A 16,935-nucleotide genomic window follows, 5' to 3' on the forward strand; every position below is an offset into this window, starting at 1 on the left:
GCTGCACACGGGAAGGACACTGAGAATGAGTCGTCAAGCAGGAGCCCAACCACAACTCCACAACTAAAGGTGAGGGGGCAAAAGGAGATATTCCCATGTGGGCAATTCTTCATAGCCTTGGTCCAAGGTGAGCAGAAGCAGGGAGTTGTGGTATGTTGTGTGGGATAGGCAGTCACAATAAAAATAATGAATTCTCCCTGTCTCAGAATAGGAGCAGCACTCAGCAGGAGAGTAAAGGATGGTGCCACATGCCCTCCCTCCTTTTCTCCCTCCATGTTATCTCACTCTCCTCTGGAGCTGTGTGCCTCTAAACACGGTGGCTCTATCCTCAACAGGTCCCCGTGGAGGCCTCAGTTGGGACCTCTCATGGTGTCCCCCTAAGGGCAGGGGTATCCTGACTCCAAAATGGCAGCCCCTGGAAATCAGTGTAAAATCACAGCATGTTTATTTGTTTACTTGTTGACTTGGTTACCGTCTGTCTGCTAGACGTGTGAGCTCATGTAAACAAGGATCTTGCCTGTCTTGTTCTCTACCAGATGCTCAGTGGTAAGAACCACATCTGACACTAAGTGGGCATCCAGTAAGTATATCTTAAATGAATCAGGGTTAGACAATGGTAGCCAATAGGTTCTTCCAGCACAATCAATCATCAGGCAGATTCTGAAAGGTGGGTTTGCACCCCTACGGACCTGCAGACAGCCCCATGTGTGCCCTCTAAGGTGACCCGCTGGTTCAGATGTGTTTGGTGCTTACCAAGTGAAGAGAGATGGGATGCAGAAGAAAGCACACAAGCAAAAGTATTGGGCATTGAGAGGGCATAGTGGACAGCAATTTCCAGGAGTGACCAAGGTATGCCCTAAGAGGCCAGGTGCCTGGGAGGGCATGGCTGGAGGCCACACAGGACAGGTGAAGTCCAGACAGGAAGGGGCACCATGTTATGAAGTTTGTACTTTGTTCTGTAGGCAATTGGGGATTCTTAGGCAGTTTGGAAGCAGAAAAATGATGTCATCAGGTAACTGTGGAAGCAACATGAAGGAAGAATCAGAAAAAAGAAGGTTCTATAATTAGGGAGTCTAGTTATGAGGCTACTACACATGTCCAGATAAGAGATGATGGGGGCCTAGACCAGCATCTGGCCTTAGAGATGGAGAGAAGGCCATGGGGAACAATGAAAGGAGGTGGTGGTTGGAATTGTGGGTCTGAATGTTCAGAGAGAAAAGTGATATGGGTACTGTTGAAGCCATAGCAGAAAATAAAAAAACACCTAATTTGAGTAATGGATCATTTAGAAAGTCTGATGAAAGGTAAAAACCTTTCCCCCAGGAAAAATATATACAATAATTTGGATGTAATTTCAGAGGCTTCATATATCATCTTCCAACACCACCACCCCACCATCCAAGCAAAAAGGTCCATGCACGTTAATTAAGAACCCCTGATTGAGAAGAGGAAGCATGACAGAGAAAGAGTCCAGAGGAATGGCCCACCCCAAGGGCTGGGCAGAGGAAAACAATGGTCCCCAACTGGCTGCTACAGAGACATTGATTATTGCTTATCAAAAAGGTAGGAGAAACAAAAGAGAGGTAAGATGAGGGTACAAGAAATGAACTTTGTTCTTGAGGTGCCTCAAACAACACCAAGGAAGCTAAGCACATGGCAGATGATGAAGAGGGAGAGATCTAACCTCTAGTATTTTAGATGCTTGGAAAAGACATACTGCTCAGGTAGGAGTAGCCAGAAAGCCTCAAAAAAGAGCTTAGGTGAGTCCAGAAACAGAATCAAATGCAAGTAATGTGCAAAGTTCTCAGGAAGCCCAAGAGAAAGATGCTTGCTGAGCACACATAGGCCCCTTTCTTTAGAAAACTCAGCAAGACTCATTTGCTAATAACCTCAATTTCTACTGCTTATATATTAATATAATGGACTGCAAGTGTGTGTAACTGCCTACATGCGTGTTTAGTATTACGTGTATACACTGAATAGTCTGTGTATATATAGACATATATTTACATATAATTATGCATTTACACAAATGTTTATGTTTATCCATTTGGCGTATGTACGCATGCATATACAGTGTAAGTCTGGATTATTCCCCTGCCACATACAAGGCCTTTGCTGTCCAAAGACTCAACGCAATGAATGGAATGGAAGGGGCTCTATTCTCAAGGGTGAAGCAATAGAGATATGCTGAAGGCCTTGCATAGCCCCATGGAGGGGATCTCATGAAAGCTGGAGGGCACAGTGCCAGCAAGCTGATCAGCTCTGCTGTAAACACAGGATGTAAAAGGAACACTTGCGCCCTTTCTCCAGAAATAATCTGGAAGGATCTAATTTCCTTCTTTGAAGCCACCTTTTTCCACATTTCTAAGTCAAATTAACAGCCATTTATTGGTAATATCCCCCATGTATTGCCCAAAGCTGGCTATTCCATGGAAGCTAAAGAAGCATAAAATCTGATTATTTACCTCAAATAATTTACATTTTAGATGTGAAGGTAAGACAGGGAATAAAATTAAAGGACAATATAAAGTGTAAGTAATAGATGTAAGTATTTGAGGAGGGAGTGGTAACGAGCTCATTCTGGGGGTGGATAGGTCAGTGAGAGGTAATTTTTCAGCTGGTAATTAGAGAAGGTCTCCTCTATGAACTAAGTCAAAGACTGCAAACTTAGGACGGTTGGGTGATAGGTAGATACAGATATAGCTATAGATACAAATCTTCACCATTCTCAGACATCCACTGAGTTACTTGTTTAGGTTGCAGGGCTTACATCAGAGAGGAGATCTAATAGGTGGTTCTAAAAAGTTTTGAGCCTTTGAGCCCATGAGTGAGGAAGAGTAGCACTACTTAATATTTATATGAGGCTATGACTGAGGACTCGATTCTTTATATCATCCAGTGTTGACGAGAATTCTCTGGAGAAATTTCTGCTGGTCTCCGTATCAAGAAGAGCAGATCTTCTCTTTAGCATTTTTTTTTTTTTTTTTTTTTTTGGTCTTGCATGTGACAGGAATTGAATTTTAGACAAGGCCTCTCTCTTGAACTTGACTGCTAGAAATCCAGAAGGCAAATTTTGAACCCACTTGCAGCAAGTGTATTGGGCTCTGTAGGGCACACCTTTTGCAAGTGACATTCATTTTTTGTTCCATTTTAAATGCCTTATTTTTCATTTCACAAACTTCTTTTTGTAGGGTATGTATTCTTGTAAGCTATCTTGAATTTTTTTGGGGGGAGGGGGACAAGGTGTTTTATAAATATATAAATGAAATAGCAGAGGGAGGCTTTAAGGTCCAGAACATTATGGCTAGGAAGACAACTATGATTGTGGCCAGTTATGGTATATGGCCATGACAAAGAATGTTATTAGGACAGTCCAGCAGTGATTACAGGGAGTCAGACAGATCTCAATCCAAGTCATAGCTCTCTCTGCTGTTTACTAGTTGTGTGATCAGAGAAAACCTTAGTCTTCTCATCTCTAAAACAGTGACCTCTTTGTATTTGGGAGGATGGATTAAACAAGGTACTGTAGTGAAAGCACTTAGCACAACTGCACCTAATCAACATTAGCTATTGTTGCTATCAACACTATCACTTGAACCGGGTGGGCCGCCGCTCTGGGCCAGGTCTTCCGCACGCACCGACGCTGTAAGAAAGCTCTCCCCACCCCTCCTCCTCTCCACTTTTCCCCACGTCTCCCACACCCACACACGCCGGGCAGCTGGGTCTCGCTCGATATGGATCACGCCTCCGGAGCGCACCTCCACACCGGCCGCCCTCCTCCAGGCGCAGTGCACACATCCACCGCCCGGTCCTGCAGGCTGCTACCCAGAGACCCAAATGCGCAGGTTAAGGCAACTCCACAACTGTTTACCAGTTGCTTACCCTGACTGCCTCTGCGCCCTGACATATACGGGAGAGGCCTGGGAGGGGACAAGGGGGTCCTCGGGAGCCAGACTGAAATGCCCCGAGCAGCGGCGGCAGGCCGCGGGGTAAGGGGTCCCACGAGAGCCGCTAGCTGAAGCCCGTTTCCCGGGCTCAAGTGGAGGCAGCTGGGCTCCCGGGTCCTCTGCAAGGCGGGGGCTTGCTGGGATGCAGGGCAGCTGCGAGCCTCCCCCACTCCCCAGGTCCCCGTGGACTTAATTATTTGGCCGTGAGAGGCCGACGCCAGGCAGGGGCGAAAAGAGAACTTGGAGAGGCGCAGGCTTCTGGGCACTACCGAGGAATGGGGGCAGGTTTCGGAGAAGAGCGGCAGAGCGCCGCACGCTTCCTCCGGCCGATAACATCAGCGCTTGTCAGGTGGCTCGAGCGGGCGAGTGTGAGAGCGTGCGCGCGCGCGAGTGCGAGGCTCGGGGGCGCGCTCACACAAAGTTTGTGCCTGCGGGTGCGCTCGTTCGGGCTCGCCCGGCTCGGAGAGCGGCGGGCGGGCGGCCAGGGGCCCCGAGGCCCGGGGCGGACAGGGCCGGCAGGCGGCGGCGGCGGAGGCGATGCGCCGCGCCCCGCCGAGCCCGTCCCGCCGCGCTAGGTGAGCCGGCTCCAGGAGCGCGGGCTGCGGCCATGGGCACCCTGGGCAAGGCGAGAGAGGCTCCGCGGTGAGTAGAGGCGGCGGCGGCCCTCGGGAGCGCCACTTTCCTTTCTTGGGGGAAGAGGCGAATGCACAGGCGTCCCCTTCCTCTCCCCCGGGAAATTGCTGGCCCGGCTGGGGGCGGCCGGGGGCCAGGGTCTCAGCTGAAGTCGGGTGAGACGGGCACGGAGGGCGACACGTCGGAGCGTGCCGCGCGCGGGGGCTGAGGGAGGGAGCTGGGGCTGTGGGGGCGGCAGAGTTCGCCCGGCGAGATCCGGAATCGCGAGGGCCGAAGCCCTTCACTGAGCCGGCAGCCGCCCGCCGACATCCTCCCCCGGATCCTCGCTGCCAGCACCCGGGACTCCCACTCACCGACTTTCCGCGCCGCCCGCACCTGCCGGGGCGCGGGGCGCTGGCAGCGCCACCTGGCGCTCTCGCCCGGCCCTGCCCAGGACGGCGGGCAGCGTTTGCGGCGAGCAAGCCGAGGTGGCACCGCTGGGTCGCCCTGCTCCAGAGTAGTTTCCAGACCCTTTGGTGAGCGAGCCATGTAACCCTTCTGCGTGGGCACCTGCACTCCTCCCCTACCCCACTATGACTCTAGAGAGATGTTTTTGGAGTACTGGATGACAAATTGAAGGAAGAATGACAGTATGTCAGAAGGCTCTTGGCGGGAGAACGAGGCCTGGAAGGGCCAGGCGACTCTGAGTTTGTCCTCAAAGGACCAGAACCGGGCAACTGTCTGGATAATGGCTCGGCCTTGGCATATGGCTTGGCACTTCATAACCCCATTCACATAGACACTGATGTGACTACGCCTACCCAGCCTGCACGACCATACCCAGTAGGGACAGGAAGCTTTGCCATGCTGGACTTTCTGTATTTATAATCCCTCGAACTAAAGTTCTGGGTCCTTTATGCACTCCCCTCATCACCCTCCGTGTATCCCCTGAGAGTCCACCACGATACCTTGCACTATTTTGGGGGTGGGGAGGACAGAACTGTAAGGAATCCTCACTAGAAGCCAATAAAAGTCATCTTTCACTACAGAGAAAGTTGTGGAAGTTCCGAATCTCTCCCTCCTTTTCATCTCTTACTCTTCTAGGCTGGATTTCATAAAAATTTCAGCCTAAAATCGTGACCTCCACTGAGATACCCGTGCCTGCAGAGGATTTCCCCTAAACTAGCCCAGAGTTTTGGCAGTCTCCTTCAGTAAACCCTGTGGGTCCTTGGTCACTTGTAGGCTCAGAAAGCGCCTTCAAGTTAATTTGTTTCTCTCAAGGTTTTGCTTTTTTAATTCACAAGGAAACTGGCCAGCAAGCATTTGGCTACTATCCTTTAAAAATATGCCCTTGCAGACTGAGAGGCCATTGTTTCTACGGATTGATGAAACACCTTTTAGACCTGCCTATCAGAAAGCATTTTATAAATCTTTATCTACCTCCATTTCACCAGAAGAGACAGAGCAACCAGTCAAGAGACTGCACAGCAAGAGAGCTGAGATTCCTAGCTTATGGTGCAAATAAGCCCCGTCTTTTTAGACCTCTTAGGTTGCAGTTTGGTTTTTAATACTTTCTCCTCTTCCAGGTTTCTCTTGTCCAAGCTCTCTGAGTCTCTCTAACCTCTATACCTCCAAGATTACCTCTTGCACCCTTCCTTCTCTTTTTCCTTCCACAACTACTCCCTTCGAGTTTTCTTTATACCCCAGTCTCTCGTAGTTCTGGTAAAAGAATCTACCTCTGAGAATCTCCTTATGAACCAAAGTGGTTTCCTTTACTGATGACAGTAGGAAACATTGCTAGCATTAGAGAACAGTGCAGGTTTATGAGTCCTAAATGGCCAATGCCACCAACCAAGAGAGAAAATGGAGTTTTCCTTGGATCTGCAGCCACCTCCTCAGCCCCAGCAGGCAGAGTTCTACCGGTAGATGCAGCCTCTTGTTACAGTTGTTTCTTCACCAGGGCCTAGGGAGAAGTATTATGGAAGGCCTGAAAGAGACTTCTGCTATGAATGACTTTCTTTTCATCTTTTCCCTACTCTTCCTTTGGTGGAGGTCTGAATGGTGAACAGGCAGCAGCTGAGGCAGAGAGCTGACTAATCCCAACACTGGACAAGTAGTTCCAGGTTTAGAGCGTTATCAGTGATTCCAGGAAGAAAAAGGAGGCAAGCTGGGGAGCATGGCATAGGCTATAGGAGGCTGGCTTCTAGCAGGCCTCTGCACCAGGGGCCAGCCACGCTACCCTTCTGAGCCTGGACCTCCATATCTATGGGTGAGGGGTTTGCAAAATAACCATGAAGTGTCCATTTAGCTCTGAGGTCCTGGGGATGGTTCTGGGGGCCTGCAAAAGGAGCAGGGGCTGAGATTCAGCCTTTGTGTTATCAGCTATGCTTTTGAAGGATTTCACTTTTGTTTTAAATTGAATTGACCTTTTTAGGCTCTCTGTGATGGTCTGCTTACTAATTCTGATTGTCTACTTACTAATTCCAGGCACAGTAAAAATTTATTAAATAAAGCCAGAGAGGTACAAATTCCAGATCTAGCACATATGAATTGTATAACCTTGGCTATGTCATTTAGCCTTTTTTAGATTCTGTTTCAATATCATGAAATGGAGATAACATCTTTCTGGGCTGTAAGCTTCAAAGACGGCGTAAATCCCCAGCATAGTGCCTGGCACAGCATAGGTACTGAATTCATGGTGGCCATTATTATTTTGTTTTCCAATTATTATTTTGTTCTCAGATACTGATCTGATTCTGGAGCTATCACAGGGTCTGGGTAAAAAATCAGTAATGGCCAGAAACTTGATTGAGTCCTGTACCACCAACTTGATCTTTCAGGAATTACTGCCTTGAGTTAGCAGATGCCCAGTAGCCAGTTGTTGATTCAGTTTCATTGGACCCACCCCAGGTCAGAATCGAGCCCAGCAGCAGACCAGCACTCTGGAGCTAGCTTGAACTAGATCCCAAAGGGCCAGGGTGCACCTCCACGAGTCTGTCTGCATACTGAGTGGCCACAGAGTTCTGTAGCACACTGTCTTTTAGCAGGCTGGTTTCCCAAACCCACGTGTGCCTAGCATTTTATTTTGATCTTAGCACTTCTTCAGCCCCTTCTGGATAGAAGCTTTCCTAAACACTCCCCCTGGAACTGCTTCTCCTGCCTCTGAGAACATCACATTTCTTACCTTTGACACTCATAGGACACTTAAGATTTATATAGATAAATATATAAATTATCTCAGTATATCATCATATATCATTATCTCAGTCTGATTCTCCAACTAGATTTTTACATTAAGGGACTTCTAGATAGCCTTTATATAACAAAAACAACTAACATAATATTTTATAGTTTACAAAGTAATCTCATAGTCTATCTCACTGTGGTCCCCTCTGGTCTCTCACAATGTCTTACTCATAGACATTGTGATCATAAGCACTTACTAGTCAATACCATTATATGTTTATCACAATATGTAGTGAGCAGCTCTAGGTATGGATCTGAAGTATATTTCTTTTTTCCTTCTTTGCTAGGTCATGATAAAGCTAAGTATAAGTGAATGACGGTCCATTGGACTCCTAAGCCATTTCCAGATCCAAACTTGTCTTTTTTTACAGTTAGTTCTGGAACAAAGCTCTCATAGCTCTGCTTTCTTTTTTAATCATTAAGGACCCAAGTAAGACTTGATAGAATAATGTTTAGTAATAAAGATGACTCATAAAATGATTACTTGTATTATCGATGATGAAAAACAGGATCTTAAAACCAACCAAGATTTATGAGAAGGGCAGGACTCACTTAAAATCTAAACACCACCACCATGACCCCTTACTTCCTGCACATGGGTCCTTAGTCTTTGACTTCTCCCCCAAGGTCCTTAAAGATGTTTCCAAGGCTGCCTGAGCTTGTGTACATCTGTGGTATTGCTCAAGATGAATGAAGTTAGCTGAAGATGAGACCAACTTAAACAATTCTTAAGAACCAAGTCAGTGGCTTAGCAGCTAAAGTAGAAAATTACTGCTAGGAGATAAAGACTGCCAAGATACTGTCTTGCCTCTGCCTTTTCCCTTAGGGAACTGGAAGACAGTGGGATGGAGCAATCCCAACGCCAGGGTGAAGAGCCCTAGTTGCAACCCTGAAATCTCACCTTGTCATTTGCTGGGGACATGTCTCTTTAACAGCCAACCAGTCCATTTGATGGATATGCTAAGTGGGAGGGGTATGTCTTTTATCAGCCGGACTCCCAGTATTAATTGTCTTATCTCCATTCCCTTCCTCTCCAATCTGCCTTCAGAGTGTGAAGCTGCCAGTTTGTCCCCTAGCTGCTCTGCTTGCCCTCACTGCCTTTTCTCTTCCCCCAGGAAACCTTCCCATGGCTGCAGAGCTGCCCCTAAAGCAAGACTAGAGGTGAAGCCCCCCAACAGCCCCTGCCCCTCCCATCCCAGCCTGGCCCAGATCACTCAGTTCCGAATGATGGTGTCTCTGGGACATTTAGCCAAAGGAGCCAGCCTGGACGATCTCATTGACAGCTGCATTCAATCTTTTGGTGAGTTGGCTAACTGCCTACATGCATAATAATTGCTATATTACTTTGTTCTTCCTTAAAAAGTGCTTTATAGAATAGCAACCTGGATTGTATTTTGGCTTTAAAAATAGCTTTTGAGCCTTTGAAATGTTGGAGACAGTCTGCAGAGCCTATGGCACATGACTATGTGGGTGTAATAGGTCGTGATGAGAAGTGCAATTTAAAGTGAGAAAAGTTACTGAGGAGAGTTTGCATTGCCATTTTTCTTAGGATGGAGGTTTTTCTCGTGATGAAAAAATATCATAAAATGATACTGTGCATCTGGTGCTTTGACACTTTTTTGTTCTTATGTTCTTGGGGCACATAAAGACTATGTTACTTGAGCAAATGTTATCAAACAGACATTTGAATCATATGGAGAAATAAAGTCTTAGCAGTTCCCCTTACAATCGGAAGGTAGTTGTGGTGGAATAGGGAAGGACTGGGTAACTGGAAAATGTCTGTGTCCAGGAGATAGTGGTTCTAAACGTTGTGATGAAGAGTAGGGGGCTGGGAGGCCAGCGTGCAGCCACACACGTTGTCGTGGGTTACTCAGGCACCGCACTCTGTACTCACCTTGAAGGATGCACGGCTTAGTGCAGCTGACAAGCAATTATCTGAAAAGATTTCTTTAAAATTTTATAAGCACTTTTGATTGTTATTTGTGAAATAGTGATTGAAAAGTACTTAATATTTGCTCCCTTCCAGAAAAGGAATGCTTAAAATGGATGGCTTTCAATGAAATCTTTGAGTTCAAAAACTTCCAGCTTCACGTTCTCAGTGTGCCGCTTTGTGTCCTCCCTCTCCTATTGTGACGCCCTCGAGTCTCTGTGGCTCAGCTCAGATACCCCAGCCCCCGAGCCTCCTGGGAAGCCAAGGGGAGGCTTAATCAGATCCCAGGCAGCACAAGATTAGACCTCAGAACTAGGGACTATTGGCTGGACATGTTTAGTGCTCGCTCAGACCTTATAGAATTGGGAAACATTTGACATTTTAGGGATACGCATTTAGTACAATTTAGCACATTGAACATTTTCAACTATTTCAACATTGGTTTAAAGTAATGATTCTCAAACATTAGTGTATCAAATCATGTGGAGGGTTTGTTTTTTTTTAAATAACACAGACTTCTGGGCCCCACCCAAAGTTTCTGCTCCAGTAGGTCTAGGGTGGGGCCCAACCATTTGCAGTTCCCAGGTGATGCTGATGCAGCTGAGACAAAAACCCCACTTTGAGGGTCACTGCTTTAAAGTGTTGTTTGTTGTAGACTTTTTAACTTGGAAAGAGGGAGAATTTTTGTTATTACTAGCTTAGTATTAAATTTTAATTAAATTTATTTACACTGTGATCTTTCAGTTAAGGATGAATTTGGGCATAGAACGAATGGTTTTCTCTTTTAAAATAATCTCCTTAGAAAAGATACATGAAGGGGGATACACTAGAAGACAGTGGGGACCCGGGGAAGTATGGCGGGTGAGGAGCCATTATTCATCGTGTCCTTTACTGGCACCTAGTTCCTGACTTTAATAAACTGCAAAGTTCCTGTCACCTTTTTGTAGTCATATTTACTGGGCTTTTAGCAGGGCACTGTGACTATTTCATGACTAAGGATTTTTATTCTATTTCACCTTTGAAAAAAGTGGGACCAAAAATGTATTTGTCATACTATCTCTCTTCCTCTCATGCCAATAATACAGCTACTGTCTAAATTCAGGACTGTTTTCCTTGCCTTCAAATAATCGTGACATCCAACCTGAAAAATACGTGAGTGATTCTGAAGTCCTTTTCCAAAATAACCAAGCCTAAGCCACTCCTCTCAACAAATCCTACAAGGGAAATGATACATTGTTTTCTGGATTATGTTGAACTGAAAAAAGTGCCTTAAAATCCAAGAGCTCTAAAATCCCATTGAGTCTTTTCTCCACTATCAGGAAGCATTGATTACTCCCCTAGCTGCATCTGACACTGTGCTGGGCAGTGCACAAGGAGAATTTCAGTGACCAAACACCTCTCCCATTAGAACTTATAATACCTGAAAAATGCACTGTTCAGGAAAAAATATGTACAAAGGAGAGGGCGATAATACACAAAGGCGTGCAGGAAGAATAAGTTTTTTATACCACGTACAGTTTGAGTAAGTGTGCTTCACGGGTGAGGGCATAGACTAAGGGGAACAGCCTCCATTTGTTCACGTCCTTCTTCAGCCATGCAAATGCTGTGGGAAGTCAGTGAGGGAAGAGCTCTGGATTTTGTGTATTATGTACTGCAGTTTCTTGTCACAGAATTTACAGGGAAGAGGCCAAAAAGAAAAGACACTCTGTCTGGAGGGAAAGGGAGAGAGAAAGCACATTTGGTCTGTGATTTTCACTCTCCTCTTGCTCCGTGGGCTTGGGGCTTGGGGCTTGGGGCTGAGCTACAGAGGGGGCGGAACCCGGAGCAGCAGCAGAGCTTAGGGCAGGGAAACCAAGGCAGGGGACGCGCCTGTGCCTCTGTGGGTCGTCTTATGGGTGATCTGGTAATAAGACAGAGTGAGACTGATGGCTTCTTTTGAACCTTATCTCACTGGTTATTTTCACAAGTTTGTATGGAAAAGTGTTGGTTTCGATTAAAGCAATCTAGCTTAGTTATTTTGATAATGAGTTAAGATGTCTTTTCATTTTAATACCTGTGAAAGAGAGGGAGACAATACAGAAGTGTGGGGAAAAATTATTATTATTGGTACTCTCTTGCTTTAGACCCTGACTTCAACTACTCCCACCAACTTGAAAAAAAGAAGAAAAAAACTATTTTGAAGATAAAGAGTGGCTAATTAATTGTTAATTTACTTTCTACTGCCTTCTCAACCTTACTTTCTTGCTTTTAGGTTTGAATTGGTTAAAGCTGTGCTGTCTAGTACAGTAGTCACTAGCCACATGTGGCTATTTTCATATTCATTTCAATTAATCAAGGTTAAATGTAAAATTTAATTCCTAAGCCTCACTTGCCATAGGTCAGGTGACTAATAGCCACACGTGTGTGTTGGCTACTGCTGGACAGAGTAAATAGAGACTATTTCCATTGTTGTAGAAAGTCTGTTGGACAATGCTGGAGAAGGTTGATGATTGACTTGAAGGGGAAAAGCAGTACATTCCAGAAAAGGGATTTTCTGGAAACTGTAGGATTTGCGTTTTGCTAGCATTGCTAGGTAATAGCCTGAATATTGCTTAAAGCATCATGGGCATTCAGAAGTCTTTACTGATGGTTATCTTTTTAGCATTATTAACGATTAATTACCACCCACACTGTTCTCAGAAAAAGGACTTACTATAATGCTTTTAAGGACAGGTAGCCAGTATGTGCAAATTAAGGGTACTTTTGAAGGCTTCTAGCAAGCCTCCCAATGTCACATACAAGGTTACAGATCTGTGATTAGAAACTTAGAGCCTTGGGTCATAGTTCCTTGTTTTAACCATGAAACAACCTCCTCCCACCTTCTGTTTTAATCAGAGGTCAGGCTTTACATTCTCAGCGTATTATTGCCAGTTAATCCACTCTGCAGCTGAGCAATGAGGCAAATGATCACAACCTGTTACACGTCAGATATATGTGAATCACACACTCTGTTTCAGAGGTAGAAAAGACTTATGAGATCATCTGGGCATTTAAATTATTTTTCACTTTGTAAGAGGGCTGCCAGCATTTGGGGCTGAATGGAAGGCTTCCAGTGTCCAAATTCACAATGCTCTTTCCTTGTCCTCCTCTCAATGCAAGACAACTTCTGATAGCATCATAAAGACAACTGCACACCTGCCCCAGAAAGGGACCTCTTAGCAAGTAGACCTCCTGGTGGGGTATTGGAATAAACTCAGTGTTTCATTTTACCTGTCAGTATAAAGGGAAGTGCATTCTATTATATTTATGGAGTATCTTTTATTTCTTGGAGTTCCATTTGTATTGATTTTCTTTAATACTCAAACAACTCTATAATAGGCAGGTCAGGTATTATCATCTCCTTAGAACAAACAAGAATAAATCAAGACTCTGAGAATTGAAACAACTTGCCTCATGGTCCCAGTCTTAAGGCAAAACATGCTGCTCATATTTCCCTTCCCCTACCCCTAGCAACCTGAGCTGGGGAAAGCTCAAACCTCTCCCCTAAGACAGGCCTTCCTGTGCTCAGGAGAGACCTGTGTGCCATATAAGACAGGCCTGCACCCTGTGCCCACCCTTCTGCAGGCCTGGTCTCCCCCAGATTAGATATTAAACTCCATGTGTAAGAAATATTTTTTGGACTCCGTCTATATACCAGGCATCTGCCTGAAATTCTCGGTTGAGCAAAGTATGAATCAATGAATTACTGTGTGCATTGTACTCTTTTTCTCCAAGGACCTCCTGAACTAGAAATATCCCAAAAATAATAGGTATGTTTTCTCCAGCATGGAATAGTTGGATGTTAAAAGTGTTGTATAGACCTCAGCTTATTAAAGGTAAAACACTACATCTGTTTTTAAAATTGGAGCCAAGGAAGGCAAACACATACTTGTTGGGACCACAGTTCCCTCTGTGGGAAAGGAAAGATCAGGTATTTCTTACCACTCTATAACTTGGTCTGCGCACCAAAGCAAGGTACCCAAAGGGAACAAGGAGCACAAGACCAGAAGCCAAGGTCCATGACATCAATGAGCATATAGATCCAACCACAGGCAACTCCAAGGAACAAAGTCACATGTAGTGTCAGGAAGGGGCCTGAAGCCTTAGCCACTGATGACAGGTGCTATGTGAAGAAGAACTCAGCTGTCCCAGAAGCCTCCTCAGTGGAACCCTCAGTCACTGTGAGTCATGACCACAAGGTTTCATATGTAAAGGATGGTTTTTGGGGCGCCCACATTCTAAAGGCTTCTAGGCATCAGAGCAGCTCCCAGGTATTCTCAGCCCTCTAGAATAAATTAGCATTATATGATTGGATGCTATGTATTCTGAGGAGCCCTCTGCTGCGTCTTTGACAGGCTGGCATCACCCTGTGCCCCTGGCTGGTGCGTCTGTTCCACGAGCATGAGTTTCAGTGACTGCCAGGCCTGAGAAAGGAGGAGACGGGAAATCCCCTTGTCTCCCGTCTGTACTGTCCTGCGTGGTGCTGTTAATAGCAGCCCTCCCTCTGTAGAGAACAGAGACAGTCTTAAAAATGCTTATGCATAAGTTAGACAATGTCTCAGGAATTCTCAGCATTTTAGTTTGGTTAATCCATCCAGAGAGGTGAGTTTTACTGCTTAGAGAAAGAGACAGACAGACAGACAGTGGACTGACAGTGGCTGAGCACCCACTTCCCACGGCTCTGCAGGGTCCTGAGTCTTTACCTGAATTGATCCACTTAATCTTCCCAACAAGCTCACAAGTTGGATATTATTTTGCTCTTTTAACTAATAGGGAATTGAAGCTCAGGGAAGTTAAATGACCGGTGCAAAACGGTCCATCTCTTTAGGCAGAGAGCCGCTGAGATCTGAACTCTGGTCGGTTTTTCTCTGAGGCTCATGTTCTCTTCCTGCTACAGGAGAGATTCTCCAACTATAGCATGAGGAATAATCATCAGGGGAGTGTATTAGACATTCAGATTCCTAATAGTCAAACCTAGAGATTTTTATTCAGCCAGCAGTCACTGTGGTTTTGTTGGAGGTGACCCATGAACTGGTTTTGAGAAATCCTGTCCTGTAGCACACTTGTTTCCTGAACATCCCAGAGCATGTTCTCAGGCTTTCTAGGAAAACATAGAAAACATGAAGGACACAAATCTCTGGAGAAGCAATAGAGCATTAGAGTTTTCCAGCTTTCTGAACTAGGAAGGTACTTGGTGAAGCCAGCCTCTTGGAGATCCCTAAAGTAATCCCGCCAGGTCTAATTAGAGAGAGGCTCTACCATGGGCAGGTTTGAAACCCTAGGACCGCATCTATCAGATTTTCCTGCATTTCCCTTGCTTCTCACTTTTGTAGAGAGTAAACCCTCTACAAAACTTGTAGCCTATCTATCTTTTGCCATGGAATTAAGAAGAACACAGATGTTTGTTATAACTACAATTGGATTCTTTGCACTCAAAGGCAACATTCCTAGTGTGCATTTCCACCTTTAGGCAACACTCCTGTTTCCTGTGGTGCTGTACATGCTTGCTCCTTAACTTATGCCCGTCCCCCATGGGTCAGAGGGCTACAAGTAGTGGCTTAGTTGGGGAGGAACTGGAGCGGTGCTTCGCCTGAGTACTCATCCAAAAGTGACACTTTGCCAACAGATTCTTTAGGGCAGCATGTTGGCGTAAAGGTTATTAAGTCCGTGATGAAAACACATTAGGAAACAGTGTGAAAGCAAAAACAGTCTGTTTGATAATTGACAGAAACAGCAGTGGTTGGACCCATAGACCTCTGGAGAAGGTCATCGAAAGTACAGACCCACATGTATCCTTCTGATGTTAGAACCTGTCCACTTCTGCCTGGAGCAATTACAACGCCTAGACTTTGTGCCTTGTTCTGCCATTACGGTGAGATTGGGCTGCAACCTCCTTGGGTTTGCCCTAGAGTGGTTAGGAGGGAAAGAACTGGGCAAGAGCAAGAGTGTAAGCAGGGCCAGCTGCGTGGGCACACCGCCTGTGAACATGCCTGCACCCCACATTTGGTTTAATGCTGTTACAGTCTTGAAATTCTTAATTTTTGATCACGAGGTACCCCCAGTTTTCATTGCACTGGGTCCCACCAACTGTGTAGTGAGTGGTGAGCATAAGAGTCACAAGACCAGAAGGCAAAAGTAATTTGCCATGTGCTAAAGATACACAGAATTATATGGTTTTATGTCTGTTTTTTTTCTTTATATAGAGAGAAAATTGTGAAAAAATATAGTTTCATTATCTCTTAGCAGTGGTGTGCTGGACTGGTTAATACCAACTCATAAGGGCAGATTGTTACATTTTTAGGAATTTTGTAAGCCTATTATTAAATGCAGCCATGATTAAAAATTAAGTACACTTACAATTAAATTAAAATCAAAGGTATGAAATACTCAAAACTCATTAGTTCCTAATACATTATCACATTTTACTATTATCTTTGCTTTTGAGACTATGTCTGTTTTATAACTATATCTATGTGGTATAAATGCTATATAATGGTATGCTACTGTGCATCTTTTCCCAGCTGTGTGTTCAGTGAAGTCATGCTAGTAGCTTGACACTGCCGGTGTTGGGAGTATTTATACCGTGGAAATCAGCAAACACTACTGATCATGGCTCCTTCTTTAATCCCACTGGAGAGCCCATTGTTAAAATTTACCAGCACTCCACTCTCTCTCAGATACTGAGGATGCTTCCATAACAAAGTGTTAAGGTGGGAAGGGAACCTAGAAACTTGGAAATTTTATATCACCTAATTGGGCGAAAGTAATAATTCTGCCATTGTTTTGCTTCTTTCACCTACATATCTTGTAAAACAAACTCTCCACGTATTCTTCAAAGAAAAGGAATAGTATACCTTAGAGATAAATATCATTTGAGGTTGAGAAGTTTTCTTAAAGTGACAATGGAGCTTAAAAACTAAAACAAACTAAAACTGAGAGATTCTCATTCTGGAGTCAATGTTATCATTCTGGGTTTTTATTGCTTTAATTCACCTATAAGATTAAATCATCCCTTGTTTCTGACCAACCAAACCTCAATTTTGTGCACTTTTGTTCTTCACGTATTATGTGCTATCTGTATTTGTTTCTGATTCCATCTGTTTAATCATTTGCCTTCATTTCCCACTACATGGTAATAGGCACTATTAAAGCATAAACCAAGCTTTTGTTGAATGTGTT

At 44.9% G+C, this 16,935-nt stretch overlaps 1 protein-coding gene across 2 annotated transcripts in view; it reads left to right on the forward strand.

Moving 5' to 3' along the window:
- Positions 1-4,557: 4,557 nt before the first annotated feature.
- RASGRP1 (RAS guanyl releasing protein 1) overlaps positions 4,558-16,935 on the forward strand; it is a 71,026-nt gene continuing 58,648 nt past the window's right edge. For both annotated transcript variants that reach the window (XM_069461724.1, XM_069461735.1), the window contains exons 1-2: positions 4,558-4,592; positions 8,924-9,108. In XM_069461724.1, the coding sequence (XP_069317825.1) occupies positions 4,558-4,592; positions 8,924-9,108 (220 nt within the window). The remainder of the gene's footprint in view (positions 4,593-8,923; positions 9,109-16,935) is intronic.

This window comes from Eulemur rufifrons, chromosome 2, assembly GCF_041146395.1.
Source record: "Eulemur rufifrons isolate Redbay chromosome 2, OSU_ERuf_1, whole genome shotgun sequence".
NCBI lineage: Eukaryota > Metazoa > Chordata > Mammalia > Primates > Lemuridae > Eulemur > Eulemur rufifrons.